This window comes from Saccostrea echinata, unplaced genomic scaffold (assembly GCF_033153115.1).
Source record: "Saccostrea echinata isolate AGI-Se365-2 ecotype Australia unplaced genomic scaffold, CSIRO_AGI_Sech_v1 ptg000038l, whole genome shotgun sequence".
Classification (NCBI taxonomy): Eukaryota; Metazoa; Mollusca; class Bivalvia; order Ostreida; family Ostreidae; genus Saccostrea; species Saccostrea echinata.
In genome coordinates this window covers 726,259-751,798 of record NW_026889787.1, presented here as the reverse complement: position 1 = coordinate 751,798, position 25,540 = coordinate 726,259, and the positions used below count along the sequence as shown (strand labels likewise).

General features: G+C 34.3%; 1 protein-coding gene across 1 annotated transcript in view; it reads right to left on the bottom strand.

Annotated features, from left to right (window-relative positions):
- Positions 1–23,900, bottom strand: part of LOC133200274 (uncharacterized) — a 40,609-nt gene extending 16,709 nt beyond the window's left edge. The window contains exons 1-3 of the mRNA XM_061336086.1: positions 23,451–23,900; positions 22,921–23,151; positions 24–509 (exon numbers count right to left, since the gene is read on the bottom strand). Of these exons, the coding sequence (XP_061192070.1) occupies positions 24–509; positions 22,921–23,151; positions 23,451–23,898 (1,165 nt within the window). The 5' untranslated portion in view covers positions 23,899–23,900. The remainder of the gene's footprint in view (positions 1–23; positions 510–22,920; positions 23,152–23,450) is intronic.
- Positions 23,901–25,540: the final 1,640 nt, after the last annotated feature.

Below are 25,540 nucleotides of genomic sequence, written 5' to 3'. Positions count from 1 at the left end.
AAAGAAACTAAAGAAATACTTACAACGTTTACTGATACTGCCATGAATTCCCCTGTCAGACATGGTACAGTGTGTGATGATGTCCAGCTGTAGTCTGTCTATGAAGAGGTCGTACATCTTCTCTGGTCTGCGCAGTACATACAGACATCTCTCTCCATCACTCCTCTTATAATTCCAGGACCTGCAGTATTCTGATATCACGTCACGTGACGCCGTGGTCAGGAAAAACTCCAGATCACTATCCTCCACCAAACACTCCGTAACAAAGGCGTACATGACGTCATGTCGGATATCGTCTGATTTTAGGGTTATCACACCATTATGTGTTTCTGTGATTCCAGCAGGAAGATCTACCCAGCCTTCATGAGTGATATCAGTGAAATATCTGTCTCTGATTTTGTCCCTTATGATTCTCTGTGATTGTTCATTGAGATTTAACTGATATTTCTCATTTAACAGTAAGGAGTACAGTAAACACCTTACATCCGGCGGATATGTATGGTATGTACCTGATAGAAAAAAAATTAAAAATAAATTAAAAAAAACGAAAGTTAACAACATTAGATTTATATATTTATCATATGTTTATTTACGAATTTAACCAAAAGTTTGTTTGTTTGTTTGTTTGTTTTTTTTAATACAATAAGTGCTCAACAGACTGGAACTTAATGATGCAAAAATGCCATTGGTTACGAATTGTTTTCGGATTATTACACTTCTACTAAAATTAGTACAAAAAATGCTACAGATGCAAATGACACAACGAAATGTTTCTTTCGCTATCAACGCACCATGCATCATCTGTAGAAGTCATCGGCATGATTTAAGGAGGCCGAGTCTAACTCGAGTGCGCATGACTTTGCGCAGTTTATTAATTTCGTAAGTATGGCATTACACATTTCCTAGTTTTTGTGACTTTAATACAAAATTAACAGTATTTATAACGTCTATGGGTCTGAAAATGTGTTTTCAAGACAATGAGTAGGAATAAACGCTGAAATGGCTATAACGACATCACAGTTATCCGGGTTTGTAAGCAATGCATGACGCTGAAGCATGACTCGCTTGAGTATTCAAGACGTATATGCACATTTTACTTAAAACTGTTGACAGAACATTAAAAGAAACATATCAGCAATCTAAATATTGTTTTTTTAAATCAAAATAATTCATCTGCGCCGATATATACACATGTGTATCGCAATATGGCATATTTAGAAGGTATTTGGCATTGAAAAAAAAAAAACTTAAGTTTGTAATAATTCCTAGACCAACCTAGACGGTCAACTTTTTTGAAATTTCACAATTTGGTGACTTTTACCAATAACTTTCATGAAAAAGAAATCCCTAGAGCAGAAATACAAAAAATATGGGGAAAATGTGATAATTTTGACGCTTTTCCATCAAATTCCCATAGGGTCCAATAGTAAAATTTTACAACTTTTGAGATGGCCCCCTAAGAAATCGGGATGGTAAACATTCGATTTTTTTTATCTTAAAACAATTAATATAATAATAAAAATTCATACAAGAAAATTTATCAAAATATCTAGGATAGAAATAATTAGACTCGGCCTCGTTAAGGAATCATGATCAGCACGTGGATAGTTGCTGCCAATTTAATGCTTAGTATGATTATATATATTACGGTTAATTTTTTAAAAATCTTTTTTAGAATTTGATATAAATATTTTCAAACTGTCTGCTATTTATAGGACGTGTGTATGTTTATGGAGTGCTGACTTAATTTAAACGAGGTTGTTTAAATCCTTTAACACCAACTTTTTAGTGAGTAGCATGCCTCGCTTTAAAAATTGACTGCACTCAGAGCAAGCTCTTGAGTAGCGAATAATTTGTGAGACATAAACATGATAAGCAGGTGACAGTGGAATATTACTACATAAGGAAAGTTGACGATGGAAAAGCTGAAGTCATCTCGTTTCTCATACAATATAGTTTGCCCTTATCGTTTATAATCAGTAAACCACCCAAATATAAATCTGTGGTCTCCTTTATTTCAAGTTCACTAGAATATATCGAGTCGACATATGAATGAAAATAACTACATGTATTGTTAACTGTAAAAAAAATCGTCGAAATATCTGAATGTTCAATTGAAGGCCACAGAGTGTGTTTTCCTCTACTCATGTAGAAATTTTTTCATTGGAATATAAAAACAGGTCAGCTAATAAAGGATCACAATTAGTTCCCTTTGAGATTCCAACAGTTTGTTTGAAACTAGTATCTACACTTGTTGTGAATGCTTCGTGATTATTATGAATAATCATGGCTTTGTTATTCTTGAGGGTTTAAAAGATTCTCTTTCTATAATTTCGTATGTAAAACTTTGATTACTTAATGTGGCCCTATCCTATCCATGGGGGTTCATGTTTAAAACATACTTGAATTTACACTACCTCTGGATGCTTACAGAGTAATAAGACTATAATCATTTCTTTGATGCTTTCGTGAAGAAGTTTTTCAAAGATTTTTTCCTACGTAAGTTTGATCTCCCGTTAAGTCCATATTATATCTCGGCGTTTATTTAAAGAATCTTGATTCTACACTACCTAAGAATATTCCAAATTAGTAAGACTAATCACGGCTTTGCTGTTCTTGATGAGAAAATTTCAGTGATATTCGCCCATATATATTAATGTTATACTTTGACTTTCTCATTTGGCTCCACCCTTTTCCCCGGGATCATGATTTGAACATACTTGAATCTACACAATCTGATGTTGATTGCATTTTAATATGTATAATTATGGTTTCTCTGTTCCTCTGATTTTTAAAGATAAAGTTTTCCTATAATTTCCCATGTAAATATTTGATTGCCTTTGTCGTACCCTCGGGGGTCATGATTTTAACAAACTTGAATATACACTACGCGATGAAGCTTTCACATAAATTTCATCTTTTACAGCCTAGTGGTTCTTGAGAAGTTTTTTAACGCCATTTCATTTTCCTCATTTTTATAGAGGACGTGGCCCTTCATTTGAAGAATTTAAGTTTCCTTTACACAATGATGCTGTTGACGAAGGTTGGCTATAATTGGTCTGTTGGTAGAAGGTAAAGACGACAACGACAGATAACAGATACATTTTGATCGGATTTTGTTTGTTTGTTGTTTAATGTCCCTCTCGAGAATTTTTCACTCATATAGAGACGCCACCACTTGCCGATGGAGAGCTGCAAATTTAGACCTATACTCTGCACTCAGGGCCATTGAGCAATAAGGGATCTTTTTCGTGCCAGCACCTACTGCGACACGGCACCTCGATCAGTTTATTCGGTCTCATCCGAAGGACCGGTCTCCACGTCTTACAGTGGGATTCGAACCCATATTTTGATCGGAAAATAGTTTTAGCTCAAGCGAACTAACTAGAGGCACATGACCCATAATGCTTACCTAGGCCTTAGTCATTTTGGCCTTGCTATTTCTGATTAACAGATTTTTTTGTGTAAAATAAATATTTCTTTGTTAAACTTCATGGCTATGATTTGAATAAACTCACTAGTAAATCGAAATTAACTGAGGGTGCTTCCATATTGATCGTTTAAATATTCCTATGCTGTGATTGAAGTTTCTTAAGCTAGAGTTTTTTTCCTATATACTCCTATTTAAAATTTTAATTGCCCTGTGTGGCCCTTCATTCATGTCCAGTTCAATTTGTCAATTCATTAGTGTCGACATCGCTATGTAGACAGTGTGAACAAAATATGGTGTTTAGACCGACTGCATTGTTAGTCTTTCTAAATTGACATTGCCAACATCGCAATGTCGACAATGTTGACACGATATCGTGATTACATCGTCTACATTGTTTTCATTCACTATGATGACATCGTCGAAATCACAATGTTAACAATAACATAAATATCGAGTTTGCATCGTCTACATTGTAATTATTTCTACATTGTATGTCAACTTCGTCGACGTCGACAGCACAATATAGACAATGCTGATTTGATATCGAGTGTACATCATCTACAATGTTATAATTTCTATGTCTACATCGTTGGCATCGCAATGTAACAATGTTGATTTGAGTTTACATCGTCCAACATTACAATTAAGACGATGTGAAAATGAGTTCAATGTTGAATCGACGTCGACTCGATATCGACCGACATTGCAATGTCGACAATGTAAACAAGAAAACAAGGTGCAACGTTGAAACGATTTCGACTCGATATCGTCCTACATTGCAAAGTCGATGTAAGCAAGAAAACAGAAGGCAATGTTGACACGATGTCGACTCGATATCGTCCAACACTGCAATGTCGATGATGTGAAAGATGTAAACATGAAACTGAATGCAACGTTGACGCAATCTCGACTCGATATCGTCCAACATACATTGTCGACGATGTGAACGATGTAAACAAGAAAAAGAAGGCAATGATGACAAGATGTCCACTCGACATCATTTAACACTGCATTGAAGGTTAACAAAGATATTGTCCAACATTGCTTTATCGACAATGTAATCAGAAAAAGAGAGTGCAATGTTGACACGATTTTGACTTGATGTCATCCAACATTGGGATGTTTAAAAAGTGACAGTAACATTCATAGTTGAATGAGGAGTAATGTGTAAATGTGTATTATGAATTAAGAGGTATATATACAGCAATGCCGACAATATCGATAAAACATCCTACACTGGACATACATCTGGCCCTTGGGAGGTGGGGTATAAGTATAGGTTTGAGTCTACACTATGTTATGAAATTTTCACTGAAGTATTAGATTTTCAGTTTGCAGTGGTATTTGAGAATATGATTTTGAATGAAACCATTAATCTTCACTTATTATGAAATATCTCCCTTTAAAAAGGGCACGGCCCTTTTTTGGTACAAACTCGAATCACTTTGACCAAGGATGCTTTCTGGAAGGTTTGGCTAAAATTGGCTTAGGGTTCTGGAGAAGATGAAAATGTGAAAAGTTAACAGACCGACAAAAAGACTGACGGACAACGAACACACTTTGATCAGAATAGCTTACTTGAGCCTTAGACTCAGGTGAGTTAAGGGATACAAAGTTTGATGATTCTAATTTTAAAGACCTCTTTCAAACCTCCCAAAAATTATATAATCACAAACCAGTATTAAAGTATTCAAAAATACTTTGTAGATATAATTGGATCTGTTCAGGACATTTTTGGAAATCTTTGGTTTATTTGAATGAATTGTGTTTTCATTATTGAAAATACAGCAATCTTAGTAGGTTTAAATTTGGATGAGAACTGATATCAATATAAAAGTAAGCTAACTGACTCCAAAGATCTACATGTAATAAAATAAATCTTCCACGAAATCGTTAATTTCAAACATAAAGCATCCATTTTATGTTAGAACCAAGTACGTTATCGGCTATATTCGGCCGAGAAATTTTACGATTTTCCAACTACGGTTTTTTGTGCAAGTCCTTTATGTTTTGTTTAAATTGAGATCACAGCTAATGTCAACTTGTATAAAAATGACGCAATATGTAAAAGTGAGGTCATAAAACCACGCCAAAAACCAGCTGATCAGCAAAATCCGTTTATTTTTCATGGAAAATCAGTAAACTTTCATTAAATTAAATATTTTCCCATGCATTAACCACTCTTATATTTTATGTGTATTAAATTGTTAGCTAAAAACCTTTGTCCATTATTAAATTTGTGTCGGTTATTGAGTGAGAACAGTATTTATATTTTATAAATAGTAAGTCCGGAAATAAAAATGCAACGTAAGCGTAGTACATGATTTCACACAGTTTTTACGAAGGACACAAATAAACAGCTGTTGTATTTCTTTTAAATGTGAACAAAAACAAATTCATACAGGATAAAATCCAAATCCTTTCATAATTTAAAATATAAAGTTTTTTTTGTTTGTGCCCTTTTTAAGGGGAGACATTTGTAGCATATTGTAGAACGATTTGTTTATCGTTTATTAAAAAAATCCATTATAATTAAGAATGACCCATTCCGTGTAGGGGACTTCATTTGTTGCATTGTTCAGAACGTGCTACGTACAGCGTTATCATTCCTCAATATTGTGCATTTGACGGTGACCTGATAAATGATAAATACATCTTTCATATAATCTTTTATGCTATCATTCATTTAAAAGTAAAAAGGCCCTTTATTACAAGTAACTATTACCAGTTTTATTTGTGATGGAAGTAGTCCGAATGATTGTTGAAAAAGTGCCATTTACGGTGTCTCGAATCACCCAGCGTTTCCAGATTTACCTTAACGCCGTACTTTGCACAATTCACACTAGAGAAAACTCATCAGTCATTCGAAATATTACAAAGGGAAAAAAAAGATAAATAATATTATAAGATCCTATCCTTGCCGAAGAATTACCCGATTCAGAAGCTTAAATGACAAATTCTCATCGATGTCGCAGGTGTGTATGATGTATAAAACATGACACATTATAATTTCATAAGCTTCAAAAACCTTAACTGTAGATGTTTTTTTAAACTTATGTCCTGTTCACAGGGAGAGCTTAATACGAATTAAACGTAAGTTACTGCGAATTAAATCTGAACCGCGTCCACACGGAGAATTAAATGTGAATTATTTTAATTGGAATTAATTAACTGCGCAATATTTACATGTACATTTGCAAACACTTTCCTTTATATAACACTACTGAAAGCAATGTGTATCTATGTCCGTATAAACACGGGTTCCTTATGTTATAAACACTCTACGTAATTTCTCAGTGACGTCATAAAGGGTCGACACGCAATCAATGGATGAAACAAGTGCCGTTGAGTTTGAAAAATAGAACACTTCACACCGTACAAATTAAAATCAGGCAAATATAAATCATAAATAAGTTACAAATGTAAATATTAATAATAAGGTATCATTTTTAAACATCTATCGGGATATAAATACGGGCTGGTACGAGATCAAATTTACCATAATGCCCTTCGGGCTTTATGGAATTTGATCTCGTGACCAATCCGTGTTTATATCCCGAGAGATGTTTAAAAATGATACCTTATTTCTTATTTAAATTACTTTGCATAAGCTCCTGTGAAAAAGTGCTAAGCGAAGCTAATTCGAATTAAATTTTGACGCATGCGTAAGGGCAGAATTAAGTCAAAGGCCACATGTCGGTTGTCAGATATAGGTACTTGTGCTATTTTTGAGTTGAAAACAAAGGGAAATTATGGTAATCACTTAATGTGTACAGACACTATGATATTATGTCAAATGTATTTCAGCTCTGCACAATGTTACATGATTTGCAAATAACGTCATAATAGCATTACTGAAAGCCTTACTGTAGAAATAAAATTTTAATTTTCATTAGTTCTCTTCGCATTAGCTGTCGTGTAAACGCAATTTAATTAAGAAATAAGGTATCATTTTTAAACTTTTATTGGGATGTAATTATAAATACGGGTTGGTCATGTGATAAAATCCCATAAAGCTCGATATGGTAGATTTGATCACGTGTCAACCCGTATTTACATCCCGATAAAAGTTTTAAAACGATACATTATTACTAATATTTACTGTGATTTATTACAAATAGTTCGGTCTATAGTTTTAAACCCATAAATTGATTAATGTTTTCTTTCAAACCTCAACGATATCAATTGAATGCGTTGAACGTGTCGATCACTTATGACGTCACTATGAAATTACGTAGATCGTTTATGACTAAACAATCAATTAATGGTCACATGACGAACTTGTTTTTACACAGGTGTAAAAATGACTTGTTCAAATAGTGTTATTTATGGGAAAACATTTACAAATGTAAATATTTTGCATTAGATTAATTCGCATTATTTTACTTTGTATTAATTTACTTCGAATTAAAACTCTCCTTTTGAACAGGGCATTAGATCCGCCTCTTAACTCAGAGTCCTTTTCCCATCCCCTTCCCCCCGTTGAATTTTCCGCGTAATCAAGTTTCTATGTAAAGGAACGAAAAATGAACCTTGTAACCTCCCCCCCCCCCCCATAAGGGAACACAAACCCCTTGTAACATGGTAATAAGAGTCATGTGTCTGAAGAAAATTGAATTAGGAAAGTACCTTGTCATAACTATCCCCTCTCCTCCCCCAAGAAATAGGTTTTCCATCTTTCTGCAAAGGTTTTTTTTTTCTCATTTATTTTGCTCAAAATGAAAAGCTCGAAAGTCCCTAATTTTATCGTACATGTACATTACAAGAAGTTGATGTACCTTCCGTAAAGTCCTTAAAATGTCTTGAGGTAATATTCGATGAATAAATGAGTAGTTTACATACAATAAAGAAATTCGACGATAGACGTCTGGAACGATTCAATTTAACAGAAAGGGAAAAAAGTCTCTCAAAGCAAACTACAGAAAACTATGTGGCATGTGCACGTGATGGGTGGGGGACAGAAGAATTACAGAGTTCATGTTAAATAAGATTTATAATTGATAATTTAATACGAGCTTGAAGTGTTGGGAGCGGGGGGTGAAATTAAGTTACACACCTTGTGAAAAGAGAAAGGAGGGGGTGCCCTCTATACGAAACAAGTCCCGGTTGGAAATACCTTAATTACCAAATCAAATTCTTTGATTCAACAGAATGATTAAAGATATAATGTGAAACATCTTGATTTTTAATATATACATGTACGGTAGGTATGATTTAATATCAAAAAATGCGCACAGAGTTTGTACACATGCAAGTATCCAATAATAAAGATTAAATATTCCCTATATTTCTAAGGTTTTTCTTTTTTTCTTGGCTGTCCCCTCTAATGGAGTAGCACGATCTCAGTTTTACACGCACAACGATTTCTCCCCGATTCTTTCGACCGGGCTCTAATTTTTAGTTTCACTTCTTCACATACTTAGAAAAACCGCTTCTGTCGTTTAATATACTGAGGACCAAAATATATTTACATGTAGTACACTGTACCAGTCATCTCACCGTCGCAAGTTATGGATTTTGTGTACATTTTACTTCCAAAGTGAAAATCAATAGACACACCCCCGTGGCATGCTACGACGTAGACATTTAGTTAATGCTCATGCGTTGCTAAAGGAGTGGATTCAAGTGAAGAACATTTGAGCATAGTCCAGTGCGCCGCCTGTGCCGTCGCAGCAACGCAGCCGCCATTTTCAACGTCAGATTTCAAGCCGGAGCATATAAACGGTGGAGGGGTTAGAATCGATCGTAATGCAATGAAAAAATATAGGGCTGGGGAACGGCTTTTGGATGAAAAATTCCATACTAAATCAACAGGAAAACTTGTCTTAAACAAGAGGCTTATGGACCACATCGCTCACCTGAGCACATTGGCTAGGCAAAAGCAAAAATCAGTTCAGTATTGAAAAGATTACCGGGGCTTGGGCTTGAATTTTAAACTACCTGATGATGCTTCCATGTCAATATAAAAAATGGCTTGGTTGTACTTGGGAAGATTTGAACAAACTTGAATCTACACTAATTGAGGATGCTTCCATATCAATATGACTAAACATAGCTTTTCTGTTCTTGATAAGAAATATTTTTTCTATATGTTCTTATTAAAACTTTTGATCCCTCATTGGGCCCCACCCTACCCTCAGGGGGTCATCATTTGAACAAAGTTGAATTTACACTGTCTGAGGATGCTTCCATATAAAAATGACTAAAATGATTTTCAGTTCTTGAGAAGAAGATATTTTCCTATGTTCCTATGTAAAATTTTTGATCCCCTATTGTGGCCCCACCCTATCCCCGGGGGTCATCATTTTAACAAAATTGAATCTACATTACTTGAGGATGCTTCCACATACATATGATCAATCAGGGCATTGCTATTACTGAGAAGAAGATTTTTAAAGACTTTTCCTATATATTTCTATGTAAAACTTTGATCCTCCATTGTGGCCCCGCCCTACACCCGGGGGTCATGATTTGTAAAATTTTGAATCTACACTATCTGAGGATGCGTCCATGTAAATATGACTCATCATGGCTTTGCTGCTCCTGAGAAGAAGATTTTTTAAAGATTTTTCCTATAAATTTCTATGTAAAAACTTGATTCTTCATTGTGGCCCCGCCCTACCCCGGGGGTTATGATTTTAACAAACTTGAATCTGCTTCCTTATAAATATGACTCATCATGGATTTGCTGTTCTTGAGAAGAAGATTTTTAAAGGTTTTTCCTATATATTTCTGTGTAAAACTTTTATCCCCCATTGTAGCCCCGCCCTACCCCCGGGGCTCATGATTTGAACAAACTTGAATCTACACTACCTGAAGATGCTTCCACATGAGTTTCATCTTTTCTGGCCCTGTGGTTCTTGAGAAGAAGATTTTTAAACGATGCTATTAATTTTTCACTAATTCATTATTATCTCCCCTTCAAAGAGGGCGTGGCCCTTCATTTGAACAAACTTGAATCCCCTTCACCCAAGGATGCTTTGTGGCAAGTTTGGTTAAATTGGCCCAGCGGTTCTGGAGAAGAAGTCGAAAATGTGAAAAGTTTACAGACAGACGGACGGACAGCTAGACGGACGGACTACAGACAAAATGTGATCAGAAAAGCTCACTTGAGCTTTCAGCTCAGGTGAGCTAAAAAGGGGGCAGTACCACGGGCCTGCTTACAATATAGAATTGGTCTTTACATGTATTCCTGTTGCGATTCATAACCTGAAAGTTTTATTTCAATGAATGCAAATAATTGACGTGCGTGTAAGATTGACTATCGAGTTGTGTGTACATAGAGTTATTTTATTCAACAGTTTAAAATGAAAAACAAAATGAAGAAAAAAAGATTAAAAAGAATTATAACAAATAAAATAAAAATAATTGACGTACCATGAGTAAATTTTGTTAGTGTCACTAAAGAACTGTGAATAATAGTATTGTTCTGCCGCCTACCTCAAAGTAAATTTTCAAAAGTAAATATATTTGCATGATTTTTTCATATTTATAAAAATGTTTATATGGATTTTCGCAAAACATAACTTATTAAGGAAAACAAAGAGAGATAACTCTATAATTTTGGCTAAAAAAAGAAGTGTTTTCCACTATAGAAATCAATGGAAAACGGAATTTAAAAAAAATCTCCCACATCTCCCCCATGAAACAAAATTTCCTTTTAACAGGTATTACAAATTGTTATTTAACAAATGCATACCAAAGCTTTTGTTGTTTCGAGGGGGAGGGGTGTATGCTTAGAGACCAAAAATTAAAAAAAGAAAAAGAAAAAAAAAAGATAAGTTTTTCACCAATTTCAAAGGGGACAGGGGATTAAAACTAAAACATTGTATTTTATCAATCATATTTGTTTAATTTTACATGAGTTATATATAAAAAGATTTAAGAGACTTTTATCCATATCTAAGAATATTTAATGTCTGGTGTCTGATTTCAATGGAAAACATCGTCTAACATCCCCCCCCCCCCCCGTATAAAAAGAGTTGAAATTAATTGTAATTTACTATTTGACACTGTTATCAAAATAATAAATCAATTAACATTGAACTCTTCTTTTCATTTCAAAAAGATTTTATAGACAATATGCCATTAGTATTGAATTAAATGGGTTTAAAATGTAAGCGGAAATCGAGAGTTAGCGTGCGTAGTTCTTAAATACTAGTTGGGGTTGAGTTTCAAGTCCAATTGTATCTTTTGAATATATCAAAATAATTATACATTGGAAACAGCGGACCATTTTGATGATACTGCACGTGTTGTTTATGAATCGTAGTCCAACGGCAGGAATGAATGTTGACTGTTTCTGAAATTATGTTATTTGTATTATCGGTATTAAAACTGTCTTTATGATATGCTTTAATTAATTTCAAGTACTAGTATTATAGTTACTATCATTTATTGTTTTCCGCTTTCCCTGACCTCGAGCTCCAATTTTATGTTTTATATGTAATCAGTAAAAAAATTAAAATAAACATGTATACATATATACCGAACAACCAATATAAGTTTAGTATTAAATGCGTGTCTACGAAAAAACCATGCAGAATGCTATGAAAGCAAGTTTTTCAAAATTTCTTGAAACTTTGCATACAAAGTGAGATCAAGGTCACTTACTTACTGCGTAAGTTTGGTGACGTCATTTGATTTGTTACCATGGATACAAGGAGAATTAGTTTATCGTCGGCCTATTTCTATACCCAATATGGAAAAATGACACCTTTTGTGCATATTCTATTTGTGTATAAAAAATTTCCATAATATCTTCAAAATTAATGGATTTAAGGAATTAAAACCTTTGAAAAAAATATTTACAGAATTTATTCCACATACCTTTTTGAATGTGAAGAGCTACGAGTGCAAAAAGGTCACGATAATTGTAAGGCATAAAGATATTTGAATAGTCTGCAGAAAAACAGCTATAAAATTCCAAGAAACGCTTCCATTGATTTAATATTTTTAAAAAGTGATTGTTTTTAAATATTTTATTTAGTATTAATGGGATTTTGGTTGCAAATTCAAATTAATGGAGTTTTCACTCTTCTAAGTGCAGAACTGCAAGTGCAAAAAGGTCACAATAATTCTAAGGGATATTCTGTAGAAAAAACAGGCATAGAATTTCAAGAGACACTTCAGTGATTATATTTTTTATCAAGAAGTATTTGTTTTAAGATATTTTAGTAAAAATAACAGGCAATTTGGTGGCACATTTGAATTAGTTGATTTTTTCACCCTAGCAAAATTAAACTATACCCGGTATATGGGTAGAAAGGCATACTGGACTACTGGAGCGATTACATTTTGAACATTAAATCATTTCAGGCACATGACCTTCAATCTTCATGACTGAAATTAGCTTATATTTATCCAGAATGTCACAAAGATGCATGATTTGAATATTTGTTTAACCAGAAGTTTTTTTTGAGACTGTAGCTCTACTGGTTTGTACTTCTAATAAAGGACAACATAAGTAGCAGTTGGACTTGAAACTTTGCAACAGCAACAAATAGAATAATGATCCTTGATTTGGTCTCTTTTCATGGAACTGTGACTAAAACTAAAGGAGGAGTAGATTTTAAAAGAATTTTACAGAAATTTCTATTTTAGTAACCATGGCAACACTGTTCATCAAAATCAAAATCTGATAAAAAAAAATTATGTATCTCAGTGTAGTCTACTTGTGTGCCAAGTAACATTGAAATCAGACCAAAACTGTAGGAGGAGTAGCTTTTGTTGACAGACAGACAGACGACCAACACCTTACTATCGCATAAGCTCTTCTGGTCTCTAACCAGTAGAGCTAAAAATCATGAGTTTTTGACAAGGCTTAATGTATTATAGCAATGAACTGGCTGTACATGTAGCTCTCGGGCTCATTTTACAGGATCCCTTAGCATGAAAATGCACATTGCAAAAACTGCAAATACATAAAATTGCAAGTTTAACAGAGAGAGTGTTCAAAAGTGTGAACACATCAGTAAATAAAATCCACTTTTTCACAGTGTTGTCCAAATTTCATACAGTTCTTCACTGCAAAAGTTGTTTTTAAACATGCAACACATTTTATACAAATGCTGATTTTGTTTGCCCTAAAATTATACAAATGAATGAACATAACAAAGTTTATGTCTTTTTTAATACCATAAAGTCATAAAAACACAACCAGTATTTAAATGAAGTATTTGACAATGCTCAATTAAGTTCCTTCAACTGCATTTGAAAAATACCAAATGTATCATGTACATGTTACTTTTACAAGAAAATTTAAAGACAGCAACATTATAAAAATTTTTATTAATAAGATGATCTCTAATTTTAAATTGTCAAAAAAACAAAAACAAAAAATAAAAACATGTTTGAAGCTACTACACTGAAAGAAAGCAAAATATATGAAACATTAATTAGTGTCTAGGAAAATCAAGGAGTCCCAAAACTGTCATGAAAAAAAACAAGAGGCCCAGGGGCCACATCGCTCACCTGAGCACTCAGGCTAGGAAAAAGCAGAAATCAGTTCAGTCTTGAAAAGTTTTGATATAAAAGTGGTTTGAGGGGGGGGGGGGGGTTGATTTGAACTTGAATCTATACTTCAAAGGGATGCTTTTGAATTAATTTGACAAATAATAGCTATGCTGTTCTTAAGAAGACAATTTTTATTGATATGTCATTTGTATTCCTTTCTCTAACTATGATCCCCTGTTATGGGCCCCTTAATCTCCGGGGGGGGGGGGGGTCATGATTTGAACAAAATTTGAATCTACATTACCTGAGGATGCTTCCATTTAAATATGACTAATTATGGCTTTGCTGTTCTTGAGGAGAAGATTTTAAAAGGCTTTTCCCTATGTATTCCTATGTAAAACTTTGATCGCCCATTGAGGCCCCACCCTACCCCTGGGGGGAGGGGGGAGGGGTCATGACTGGAACAAACTTGAATCTTCACTACCTGAGGATGCACCCATATAAAAATGACCAATCATGGCTTTGCTGTTCTTGAGAAGAAGATTTTTACAAATTTTTCCTATGTATTATATGCAAAACTTTGATCGCCCATTCTGGCCCCACCCTACCCCCGGGGGTCATGATTGGAACAAACTTGAACCTACACTACTTGAGGATGCTTCCATATAAATATGACCAATCATGGCTTTGCTGTTCCTGAGAAGAAGATTTTTAAAGGCTTTTTCCTATATATTCCTAAGTAAGACTTTGATCGCCAATTGTGGCCCCACCCTTCCCCTGGGGGTCATGATTTGAACAAACATGAATCTTCACTAGCTGAGGATGATTCCATATAAAAATGACCAATCATGGCTTTTTTGTTCTTGAAAAGAAGATTTTTAAAGATTTTTCCAATATATTCCTATGAAAAACTTTGATTGCCCATTGTGGCCCCACCCTACCCCTGGGGGTCATGATTTGAACAAACTTGAATTGACGCTAAATGATTGATGCTTTCATATAAATATGACCAATCATGGCTTTGTTGTTCTTGAGAAGAAGATTTTTAAAGAGTTTTCCTATATATTCCTATGTAAAACTTTGATCGCCCATTGTGGCCCCACCTTACCCCCGGGGGTCATGATTTGAACAAATTTGAATCTACACTACCTGAGGATGCTTCCTTATAAGTTTCATATTTTCAAGCACTGTGGTTCTTGAGAAGAAGATTTTTAAATGATGCCATCAATTTTTCACAAATTCATGATTATCTCCCCTTGGAAGATGTTGTGGCCCTTCATTTGAAGAAACTTGAATTCCCTTTACCCAAGGATACTTTGTGGCAAGTTTGGTTGAAATTGGCCCAGTGGTTCATGTAAAGAAGATGAAAATGTGAAAAGTCTACAACGACGACGATAGACAACAGACAAATTTCGATCAGAAAAGTTCACTTGAGCCTTCAGCTCAGGTGAGCTAAAAAACCGTTTGATCCTTTTCCTTTGGAATGCTGTCGACAGCTTGAAGCATCAACTCTGTACCTTGGCATGGTGCAACAGGCCCTATTGTTGAATGTGCTGATGTATGTAAAATATTCCTGTACAGTATTGCAAATAGTCCAGTTTCTGAGATACTTGACACTTTAAGGGAGGGTAATCTCCATTTGACAGGATATGTTTTGCATGATTGAACAATTTATGCTGAGATCTTTCATCTTTTGACCAATTTAGATGCATTGATGATATGAATTCAAAATCTGTAAAAGCAATGACAAATTGATGTTTGAATTACAGTTTATAATTGATACTGCAATAATCATAATAATCAAAGAAGACATTTTAGTACAGTAAATTTTCATTTATATCCAAAAGCAAAAGATCATGTATTTTGATGTTCTAAATGACATTGGGAATTAGGGAATAATTTCAATTTTACAACAAAGGGACCTTGGCAATGCTAGCCTGAATCACCTTTATTTCCTATTTTGTAAGAGATCCAAATGCCTTAAATGGCTACTTCAGTTTAATGCAAACCTGCAAATGATCCAAATATAAAACAAGCTAATTCAGAAAATTGTGGCCCCCACTTATGGAAAAAGATGAGGATGGAAGAACTGGACAAAAAAAAAAACATGCAGATGTTCCCAAATTAAAGTGTTATAGTACATACATGTATAGACAGAATGACAAACGGACAGACCAAAATTAATATCCCCACTTACAGTACAACAAAAAAGGGACAACGAAATAAGCTGTTTACATAAAAACACACATACTTGCCTGTACAAGTTATTTATAAATAATTGAAAAACATTTATTGGGGGGGGGGGGGGGTTGTTACCCACAGGTATTAGGTCATATGTTTTCTGGTCCATGACTTCTTCCATTTTCCTCCACTCTTTGCTCTGTAAAATAATTGAAAAAGCCATGAAGTATATATACCCTTATACATTACAATTAATGCTTAAATGCTAATGCTGAAACATTATGAATGAATCATAATTAAATAATTTGAAAGCTCAAATCTTGAACTATATGGACTGGACTTTTCAGTATATCAGTAAAATATTCAGGCATCTTCACCATTTGGACCTAACTTCACATAAATTGTTCTTTGTTATTTTACTTATCAATAATGTGAATGAGCAGTTACATGTATAGTATCATGATTACAGTAACTTCTATGTATACATTATAAAATGTTAACCACATGTACAAACTCTGGTTCATGTCATTGAACTGCATGATAACAATGTCCACTTAGTTATATTTTTCAGTGTGGACAGGAAACATATTTGTTAATTTTATTTTTTGAGATATTAAACATTGACATTATCTTTATCATTATGTAGTACCTTAAAAATATTATATTATATTACAGTAAGTGATCACTTGTTTGGTTTGATTCATTTGTTGCCTTGTCAATAGGAACACATTTCTGCTAAAGAATAAACATTAATTTTAATATTAACTATACAATACTTAATAATCCTCATAGTTACATGAATACTTATAACCAGTTATGTACACATAAAATGAAACAGAAATCACACTTGAGATTTTATTTTTAGAACTAATTCAAAATAATATGCAATTGAAATTTTATTTCCAAACAGGATTGGATCATTTACATGTGAAATCTATCAATATGATGAAACTATTGAGTGTAAAAGCCATTCATCAACATTTACTGTAGAATCCTTAATTTATGTGAGTACTAAATATAATTGAATGAGAACAAGAATTAACAAGTGGACTGCTGCTCAAGAGTTTTCACTTTTTGCATGTATTTCAGCTATAAAATAATAAAAGCAGGTAATTTTGCTTCATAAGTGAAACTTGATGTATAAGCTACTGAGTGAATTTTAGAAATAATTTGATAAAACTTTTACATATATAATTATAAACACACAGTATATGTATATGTACCTTTAAGCTCTTCCTTCAGCTTTACTTCCATACTGATTTTTTAGTGTGTGTTTCTATACATCTTTTGCATATACCTGTAACAATTAGGAATCAAATAAGTTGATAAATATAAATCATTATAGATTGGACATGTAAGTTGTATAAACTTGATATCAATAGGTTTTCACAAACTATAAAGACAAAGTCGGTAAATATTTCCAATTATGATATAACTTTGTGATATTATATTTACATGTATAGGGTTGTCCTTAAGACCTGTGGGGCTGGGGAATTTCTTCACCTATAATGACATAATTCCCCAATTACTCTGGTATTGCCCTCTCAACCCTCGTTAAGGGGAGGAACCCCCAACATGCTTTTTTTTAAAAATCTGTTTCATTTCTTATGGACAACCCAAATATCATGTACATGTACAGTGTCTCTCTGAAAACTTTAAGGTCAGAAATTAAGTTAATTTCAATGGTTTAACAAAATTCCTTAAGTTTTTAATTCCTTGAGGGACACACAAAAACTGCATAATGTTCTTACCAGTTCCAACAGGCAAAACCTCATTCAGCTTGACCCTCTCGGTTAACGGGTTTGCATAATTGCGTCTCCCCTATCAGGTATGGGTGACAACATGTTCTTTTTTTTCATTTTCCAGTGTAGACCAAGTATATTTCTGTGTTTGACACATACATGTACATGTACACTGATGTAGGTATGTTTACCAGTGTTTACAGAAATTAGACGGTCCAAGTCCCCACAGGTACTTGGGTCTTGGTTTATAAATATGTATGTACCTTATTGATATGTAAAACAAGAGGCCCATGGGCCACATCGCTCACCTGAGCACAGTGGATAGGCAAAAGCACAAATCAGTTCAGTATTGAAAAGATTCCGGGTGGGGGGGGGGGGGGGGGGCTTGAATTTTAAACTACCTGATGATGCTTCCATGTCAAAATAACAAATGGCTTTGTTGTACTTGAGAAGATTTTAAAAAAATTTTCTGATATATTCCTTTGTAAAAATTTGATCCCCCCTTGTGGCTCCTCCCTATCCCAGGGGTCATCATTTGAACAAACTGGAATCTACACTACCTGAGGATGCTTCCATATCAATATGACTAAACATAGCTTTTCTGTTCTTGAGAAGAAATATTTTTTCTATATGTTCTTATGTTACATTCGATCCTCCATTGTGGCCCCGTCCTACTCTCGGGGGTCATCATTTGAACAAACTTGAATCTACACTACCTGAAGATGCTTCCATATCAATATGACTAAACATAGCTTTTCTGTTCTTGAGAAGAAATATTTTTTCTATGTGTTCTTATGTAAAATTTTCTATCCCCCTATTGGGCCCCACCCTACCCTCGGGGGTCATCATTTGAACAAAATTGAATTTACACTACCTGATGATGCTTCCATATCAAAATGACTAATCATGGCTTTGCAGTTCTTCATCAGAAGAAATCTTCCTATATATTTCTATTTCAGACTTTGATCCTCCATTGTGGCCCCACCCAACCCCAGGGGGGCAACATTTGAACAAACTTGAATCTACACTACCTGAGTATACTTCCACATAAATATGATCAATCAGGGCTTTGCTGTTCTTGAGAAGAAGATTTTTAAAGATTTTTCCTATATATCTCTATGTAAAACTTTTATCCTCCTTTGGGGCCCCACCCTACCCCCAGGGGTCATGATTTGGACATACTTAAATCTATACTACCTTAGGATGCTTCCATATCAATATGATCAATTAGGGCTTTGCTGTTATTAAGAAGAAGATTTTTAAAGATTTTTCCTATATATTTCTATGTAAAACTTTGATCCTCCATTGTGGCCCCGTCCTACCCCCGGGGGTCATGATTTGAACAAACTTGAATCTACACTACTTGAGGATGCTTCCATATAAATATGACTCATCATGGCTTTGCTGTTCTTGAGAAGAAGATTTTTAAAGGTTTTTCCCATATATTTCTATGTAAAACTTTGATCCTCCTTTGGGGCCCCGCCCTACCCCCAGGGGTCATGATTTGAACAAACTTGAATCTACACTACCTGAGGATGCTTCCATATAAATATGACTCATCATGGGTTTGCTGTTCTTGAGGAGAAGATTTTTAAAGGTTTTTCCCATATATTTCTATGTAAAAAGTTGATCCTCCATTGTGGCCCCGCCCTACCCCCGGGGGTCATGATTTGAACAAACTTGAATTTACACTACCTGAGGATGCTTCCATTTAAATATGACTCATCATGGCTTTGCTGTTCTTGAGAAGAAGATTTTTAAAGGTTTTTCCCATATATTTCTATGTAAAACTTTGATCCTCCATTGTGGCCCCGCCCTACCCCCGGGGGTCATGATTTGAACAAACTTGAATCTACACTACCTGAGGATGCTTCCATATAAATATGACTCATCATGGCTTTGCTGTTCTTGAGAAGAAGATTTTTAAAGGTTTTTCCCCATATATTTCTATGTAAAACTTTGATCCTCCATTGTGGCCCCGCCCTACCCCCGGGGGTCATGATTTGAACAAACTTGAATCTACACTACCTGAGGATGCTTCCACATGAGTTTCATCTTCCCTGGCTTTGTGGTTCTTGAGAAGAAGATTTTTAAAAGATGCTATTAATTTTTCACTAATTCTTTATTATCTCCCCTTGAAAGAGGGCGTGGCCCTTCATTTGAACAAACTTGAATCCCCTCCACCCAAGGATACTTTGTGGCAAGTTTGGTTGAAATTGGCCCAGTGGTTCTTGAGAAGAAGTCGAAAATGTGAAAAGTTTACAGACAGACGGACGGACAGACGGACAGACGGACTACAGACAAAATGTGATCAGAAAAGCTCACTTGAGCCTTCGGTTCAGGTGAGCTAAAAAGTAAAGGTATGCAGGCTCCGTAATGGCGTCTGCTCAACTCGCTTGTTTACATGGCTTGTTCTTTGAAAATAACGCTGCACCTACCGATTTTTATGCACCGGACGTCTCGGAACACTGATTACTTATTGTAAAAACCCTCACATCTTGCAAATAATTCCTAAAACATGAGTTTTAAACACATTTTCAAACTTTTCGTTAACGTGCCCGGAACTAAGTGCAAATACTAAAAACCGATTCAAAACGACAAATTCCGGCCATTCAGACACTTCAAAATTCTAGAGGCGTTCCGAGAAAACTAAAAATAGTTCTGGGATAATTGAAGTTATATTTAAATTTCCCGGAACGCCTCTGGACTTTTGAAGTGTCTGAATGGCCGGAATTTGTCGGTTTGAATCGGTTTTTAGTATTTGCACTTAGTTCCGGGCACGTTAACGAAAAGTTTGAAAATGTGTTTAAAACTCATGTTTTAGGAATTATTTGCAAGATGTGAGGGTTTTTACAATAAGTAATCAGTGTTCCGAGACGTCCGGTGCATAAAAATCGGTAGGTGCAGCGTTATTTTCAAAGAACAAGCCATGTAAACAAGCGAGTTGAGCAGACGCCATTACGGAGCCTGCATACCTTTACTTTTTTTTTTACATATCAATAAGGTACATACATATTTATAAACCAAGACCCAAGTACCTGTGCAAGTCCCATAACAGATGCATGGTTCAAGATGGTTAACGATAAGAAGTGTTTCAGGGACAGAAATGTCTTCTGTGCTGCATTTAAAATACCTTGTGTATTCAGCTGAATCTATTTTACAATCTTTCAACAAAGCTAGAGATCTTTCATCATAATATTGTCCTCAAATCAACACTTCATCTTTTCGTCTGCCATTAAGACACCATACTTTTAATTCCTTTAAATAAGGAGAGTTCCACTAAGGGAGATAATTTTTCTAATAGTTTCAGCCAACTTCAATCTATTTTTAAATTAGCATAATGTCATTTGCAACCAAATTCCTTTTAACTATATATTGATTTTGAAGGATTTTTGCAATTAAACTGATATTTATAATGTTTTAAGCGTTTCTTGGGTTTTTACAGCATTCTAAAGATACTGGTATTTTAAACACATTGATTTAATCTAATTTTAGACCCCACTTTTACAGAATCAGTGTTGATAAATGAAATTAAATAAAATATTTCTAGTTAGAGCACTTCCTTTAAATGTATTTAATATGTAACATTTGAATAAAAGTGCATTTTTTCCTGCAATTTTTTTCTCTTTCTCTGTGGGTGTTTTTCACAAATATTTTCATAAAATGTGCTAAAAATAGAATATAGGGCTATAATAGGGATCCCCAAAGGTACCTGACAGTTTTGATACTGGGATTTATTAGAGGACACATGATGCTAATCAGAAACAATAAAATCAGTCAAAATGATCGCAATGCATTTCATAATAAAATTTGGATTTTGCATGGTTTTCTCATAGACACGCATTTAATTAGAAATAGAGTCTATTTTCTAATATAAAGGAACCACATCACATTGAGTAAATGATACAATGTACGTTAAATTAAAACTATAGTTGAAATTAAAAACAAAATTAATATATATATTTAATAAAGGGAAAAAACTATGTACAGAATGTACGTAGGAATATAGGTAACGGTGTACTTAATGAAATATTGAGAGAGAGAGAGAGAGAGAGAGAGAGAGAGAGAGAGAGAGGGAGAGAGAGAGAGAGATAAGAAAACAGTAACTCGAGTCGAGCTCCTAGAAAGAGTTCAAGTAATGAGTCTGTTTTTTGTCACATGCAGGCAGTCTGACGATTTTATATACATTACACATGTAAATAACCTGTCATCCCCACGACATCTCAGCCATGGCCCAAATGTCAAAATGTAAACTTAACTGCAAATAAAGTTCTCAAAATATCTTTGTATGGATTGATCTTTAGTGTGCAGAAAATCTTACATGTACTTCATTTCTATACACATATGCAGGACCTTTATATGACGCAAGCGACTGGAGATATGTACGTCATTGACGTCGTCTAGCAAAAGGAACGTTGGAACTGACGTTACCATTGCTTGAACATCACTTTTCAGCACTATTTGCGATGTGTTATATGTAATCAAACATAAGTAAGTCATATATCGTTAGAAACATAATGTTCTCTACTTTTGCACCAGGTAAACATCAATATATTTCAAGGTTCGACGAAAATCGACCAATAACGTACCTTGATTTTTTCATTCACATATCACTTCAGCATTATAAACACTCTTTTATAGGCAAATTAATTTCTATGAACAAATACTGCGAAATCAACAATCTGTCTGAAAATCTGTCTGAAGTTATTTTATACCTCTGTAATACAAAAATATGGTACAATTATGGTATAATTTTAAGAAATTGTGTGTTACCAGGTTTGGTGTTTTCCAACACACCTAATTCACCCCCCTTTTTGTGTAAGAACCATAACCACAATACATGAAGCTTGTTGATTCCAAAATGACAAGGAACCAGACATCGAACATATTCTTTATAATAACTGGTAAGTGGTAAACAGTGCAACTAGCGACCTGAAAAATCGCCACTTAGTCCGATATTAATTATGAAACTAAAGTTTAAAATGATTGTCATGTAATACTGAAACAGTTGAAAGGAGTTTCTATGTAAAGTGTACGTGTAAACTTGTAAAGAGTTAAGCCTAATATTTATGTATATTAGATAAAACATCATTATATCTTTCTTCTTACTTGGTTTTCTGTAAGCTTTGTTGTCGATGATGTAAATATCCCTGTGTGGAAGGAGACCTATACAGGATCTCACGATGTCAGGTCTCCCGTATCTCCAGAGCCACGTCACGTGATCTACACTGTCCTGTGATTTTTTTCTGTAATGTACAGCCTCCCCTTCTCTTCTTTGATCCATTAGAAATTCTTCTCTTTTATCGTCACTGTATTCTAGTTTTTGGTTTGAGACATTCACTGCAGATGAAGATGTATAATGTGTTATAAATTTATAAACAGTATACTCAATTATAAATGAAAGTAATTGTTATCACGAACAAGATCGAATATAAACCTACATAAATATTTCAAAAAATATTTAGTTTACAAATCTTAACTTAAGTGTACGACCAATGAATCAATATCTATAATAGCTATAAAAAATATAATCACTCTGTGTAATTAATAACTATATCACTCTTTTGAATTTAATAAATTCATTCATTTGAAACATTTTCCGAATAGAAAAATAATCAGATTACTTTACACTGACTTACATATCTGGTATATCTCATCATATATACGTGTGTCCTCCATGGTGACGTGAGTCAGTACGTTCATCTGAAGACGGCGTATCAGTAAGGAATCACAATAACTTCTATTACTTATGACACACTTCTCTCCAGGTTTTCTGCTGTATCCTCCTGATCTCAGGTACACACTGGCTGTGTCATAACTACTATAATAGAATGGCATAGTCCAACCTTTTGACGCTATCCTATACATTGTCTCATCCTTTGTGTCCTCCGTTATCTTGTCTTGATCTTCCCAAAGGAAATCACGTGACTTCAGTCTGTCCAGCTTCTGCTGTGCTTCCTCACTTGTAACATTAGTATATTTACCGTACACTTCCTTACGTATCTCATTAAGCAAGTCCAGCCACTCTGTGTCAGTGAAGTCAGGAGGACCGGAGTCAGAACACAGAAAACAATATAAGACGGACATCTCTTCATCAGTCAGTGTAAAGAAGTCATCTATAGAATTTAAAAACTTATTATCAATAATTGTTCCCCTGAGTGTGCCGTGGAGAACTTTGCTGAAAATTTATGAATCATTAATCATCTGTAGTATTTCATTGATAAATTCATATAAATATCAGTTTAAAAAAATGTTTTTAGTGTCCTTTTTTCTAATTTACATTGTGCTAAAACAGTATTGTTTATACAATATGAATCCTTTGAAATAATGTTTTTGCTTTGATAAGAAAGTCGTACTAATTTGATAAATAGCTCAGGTTAAACTGTTACTATAGTGGATTTTGTAGGTTTTTATCTTTATTTTATTCAAGAAATGAAGACTAAGGGTTAGTTTATGCATATAAGTATCTTTAATGATCGATCTTATATTTAATCAAATTGTTAATAAAAGATCAATTACCGATGTCACCCCCGCCCCCGGAAAAAAATGAAAAACATGTATATTAATAAAAAAATGTACCGACTTGTAAGAGGATCATTGGAAAAGGTCTCCAAAATAACTTGAAAAAATCAACCTAATTATAAGCAACCCGTCTTATAGACGAGTATATACGGTAATCATACACAAATGCAATGTATTTGAGCCCTGACAAATAGGCAGAATTCAAAGAATTTTTCCACGGGGTCAACATCCATTTTATAACAGATGTCAAGCCAAAAGAGGGGGAGGGGGGGGCAACAAAACAAAACAAACACTCACACACACACCCTCACCCTCCCTTACACACACACACACACCCTCACACACACACCCACCCCTCTCTCTCTCTCTCACATGCACACACTTCAGATATGACTCCTTACCACTTTAAGGGGTTTCTCTTGGGAGGGCTTTCTAAGGTCTTTTTTTGGTTTGATTTAGGACCGTTTAACTATGAAAATGATAAAGGTTTTCTAAACACCATCCCCATTTTCTGATCCGCGCGTGACTTTAATTAGTTTTTGAATAGGCACCCTTGTTAACGTAATGTTTGTGGAATCTTTGCGATCTAATCATTTCATTATAAATGATACACAATATCGAAACATTGTACCTTAAGTATAAAAACACTGAAATATTCATAAAGATATAACATCCTGGTGATTAATCAGATTACCTGAGAAAAGAAAAACACCTCATGTAACCATTACTAACATATTGATTTGTTTTCTGACTGTAAATGTATACTCACCTGATATCCTTGTCATCCACAAGCTATAATCACGTGCACCTATGCAGTCTACAAGAGAGAAAACGTGTTAAAATAAATAAACATATATTAAATTCGTAAAATACTATTTAAACACATTTATTATACCTAATATACTGATTTTTTTCCCTATAAAAAATTACATGTTAAATTGAGAATAATTCCCTAGAATTCGCCGTGAATGGATTAATCAACGTGCGTAACTCAAATGAGCTAATCCCTGCCTCGGAAGCTAATTCCCGGTTAAACATGTATGTAGTCCTCCAGATTTTACTTTTGTATTGGTATAATATGTTAATGGACTAATCCCCGTGCGTTAGTCAAACGCTCCGAAAGCTAATTCCCCGTCATTCGTAATCCTCTATTTTTTTTTTTTACTTTTGTATCGGTATAATAAAACAGTTAAAAAGTATACCACTG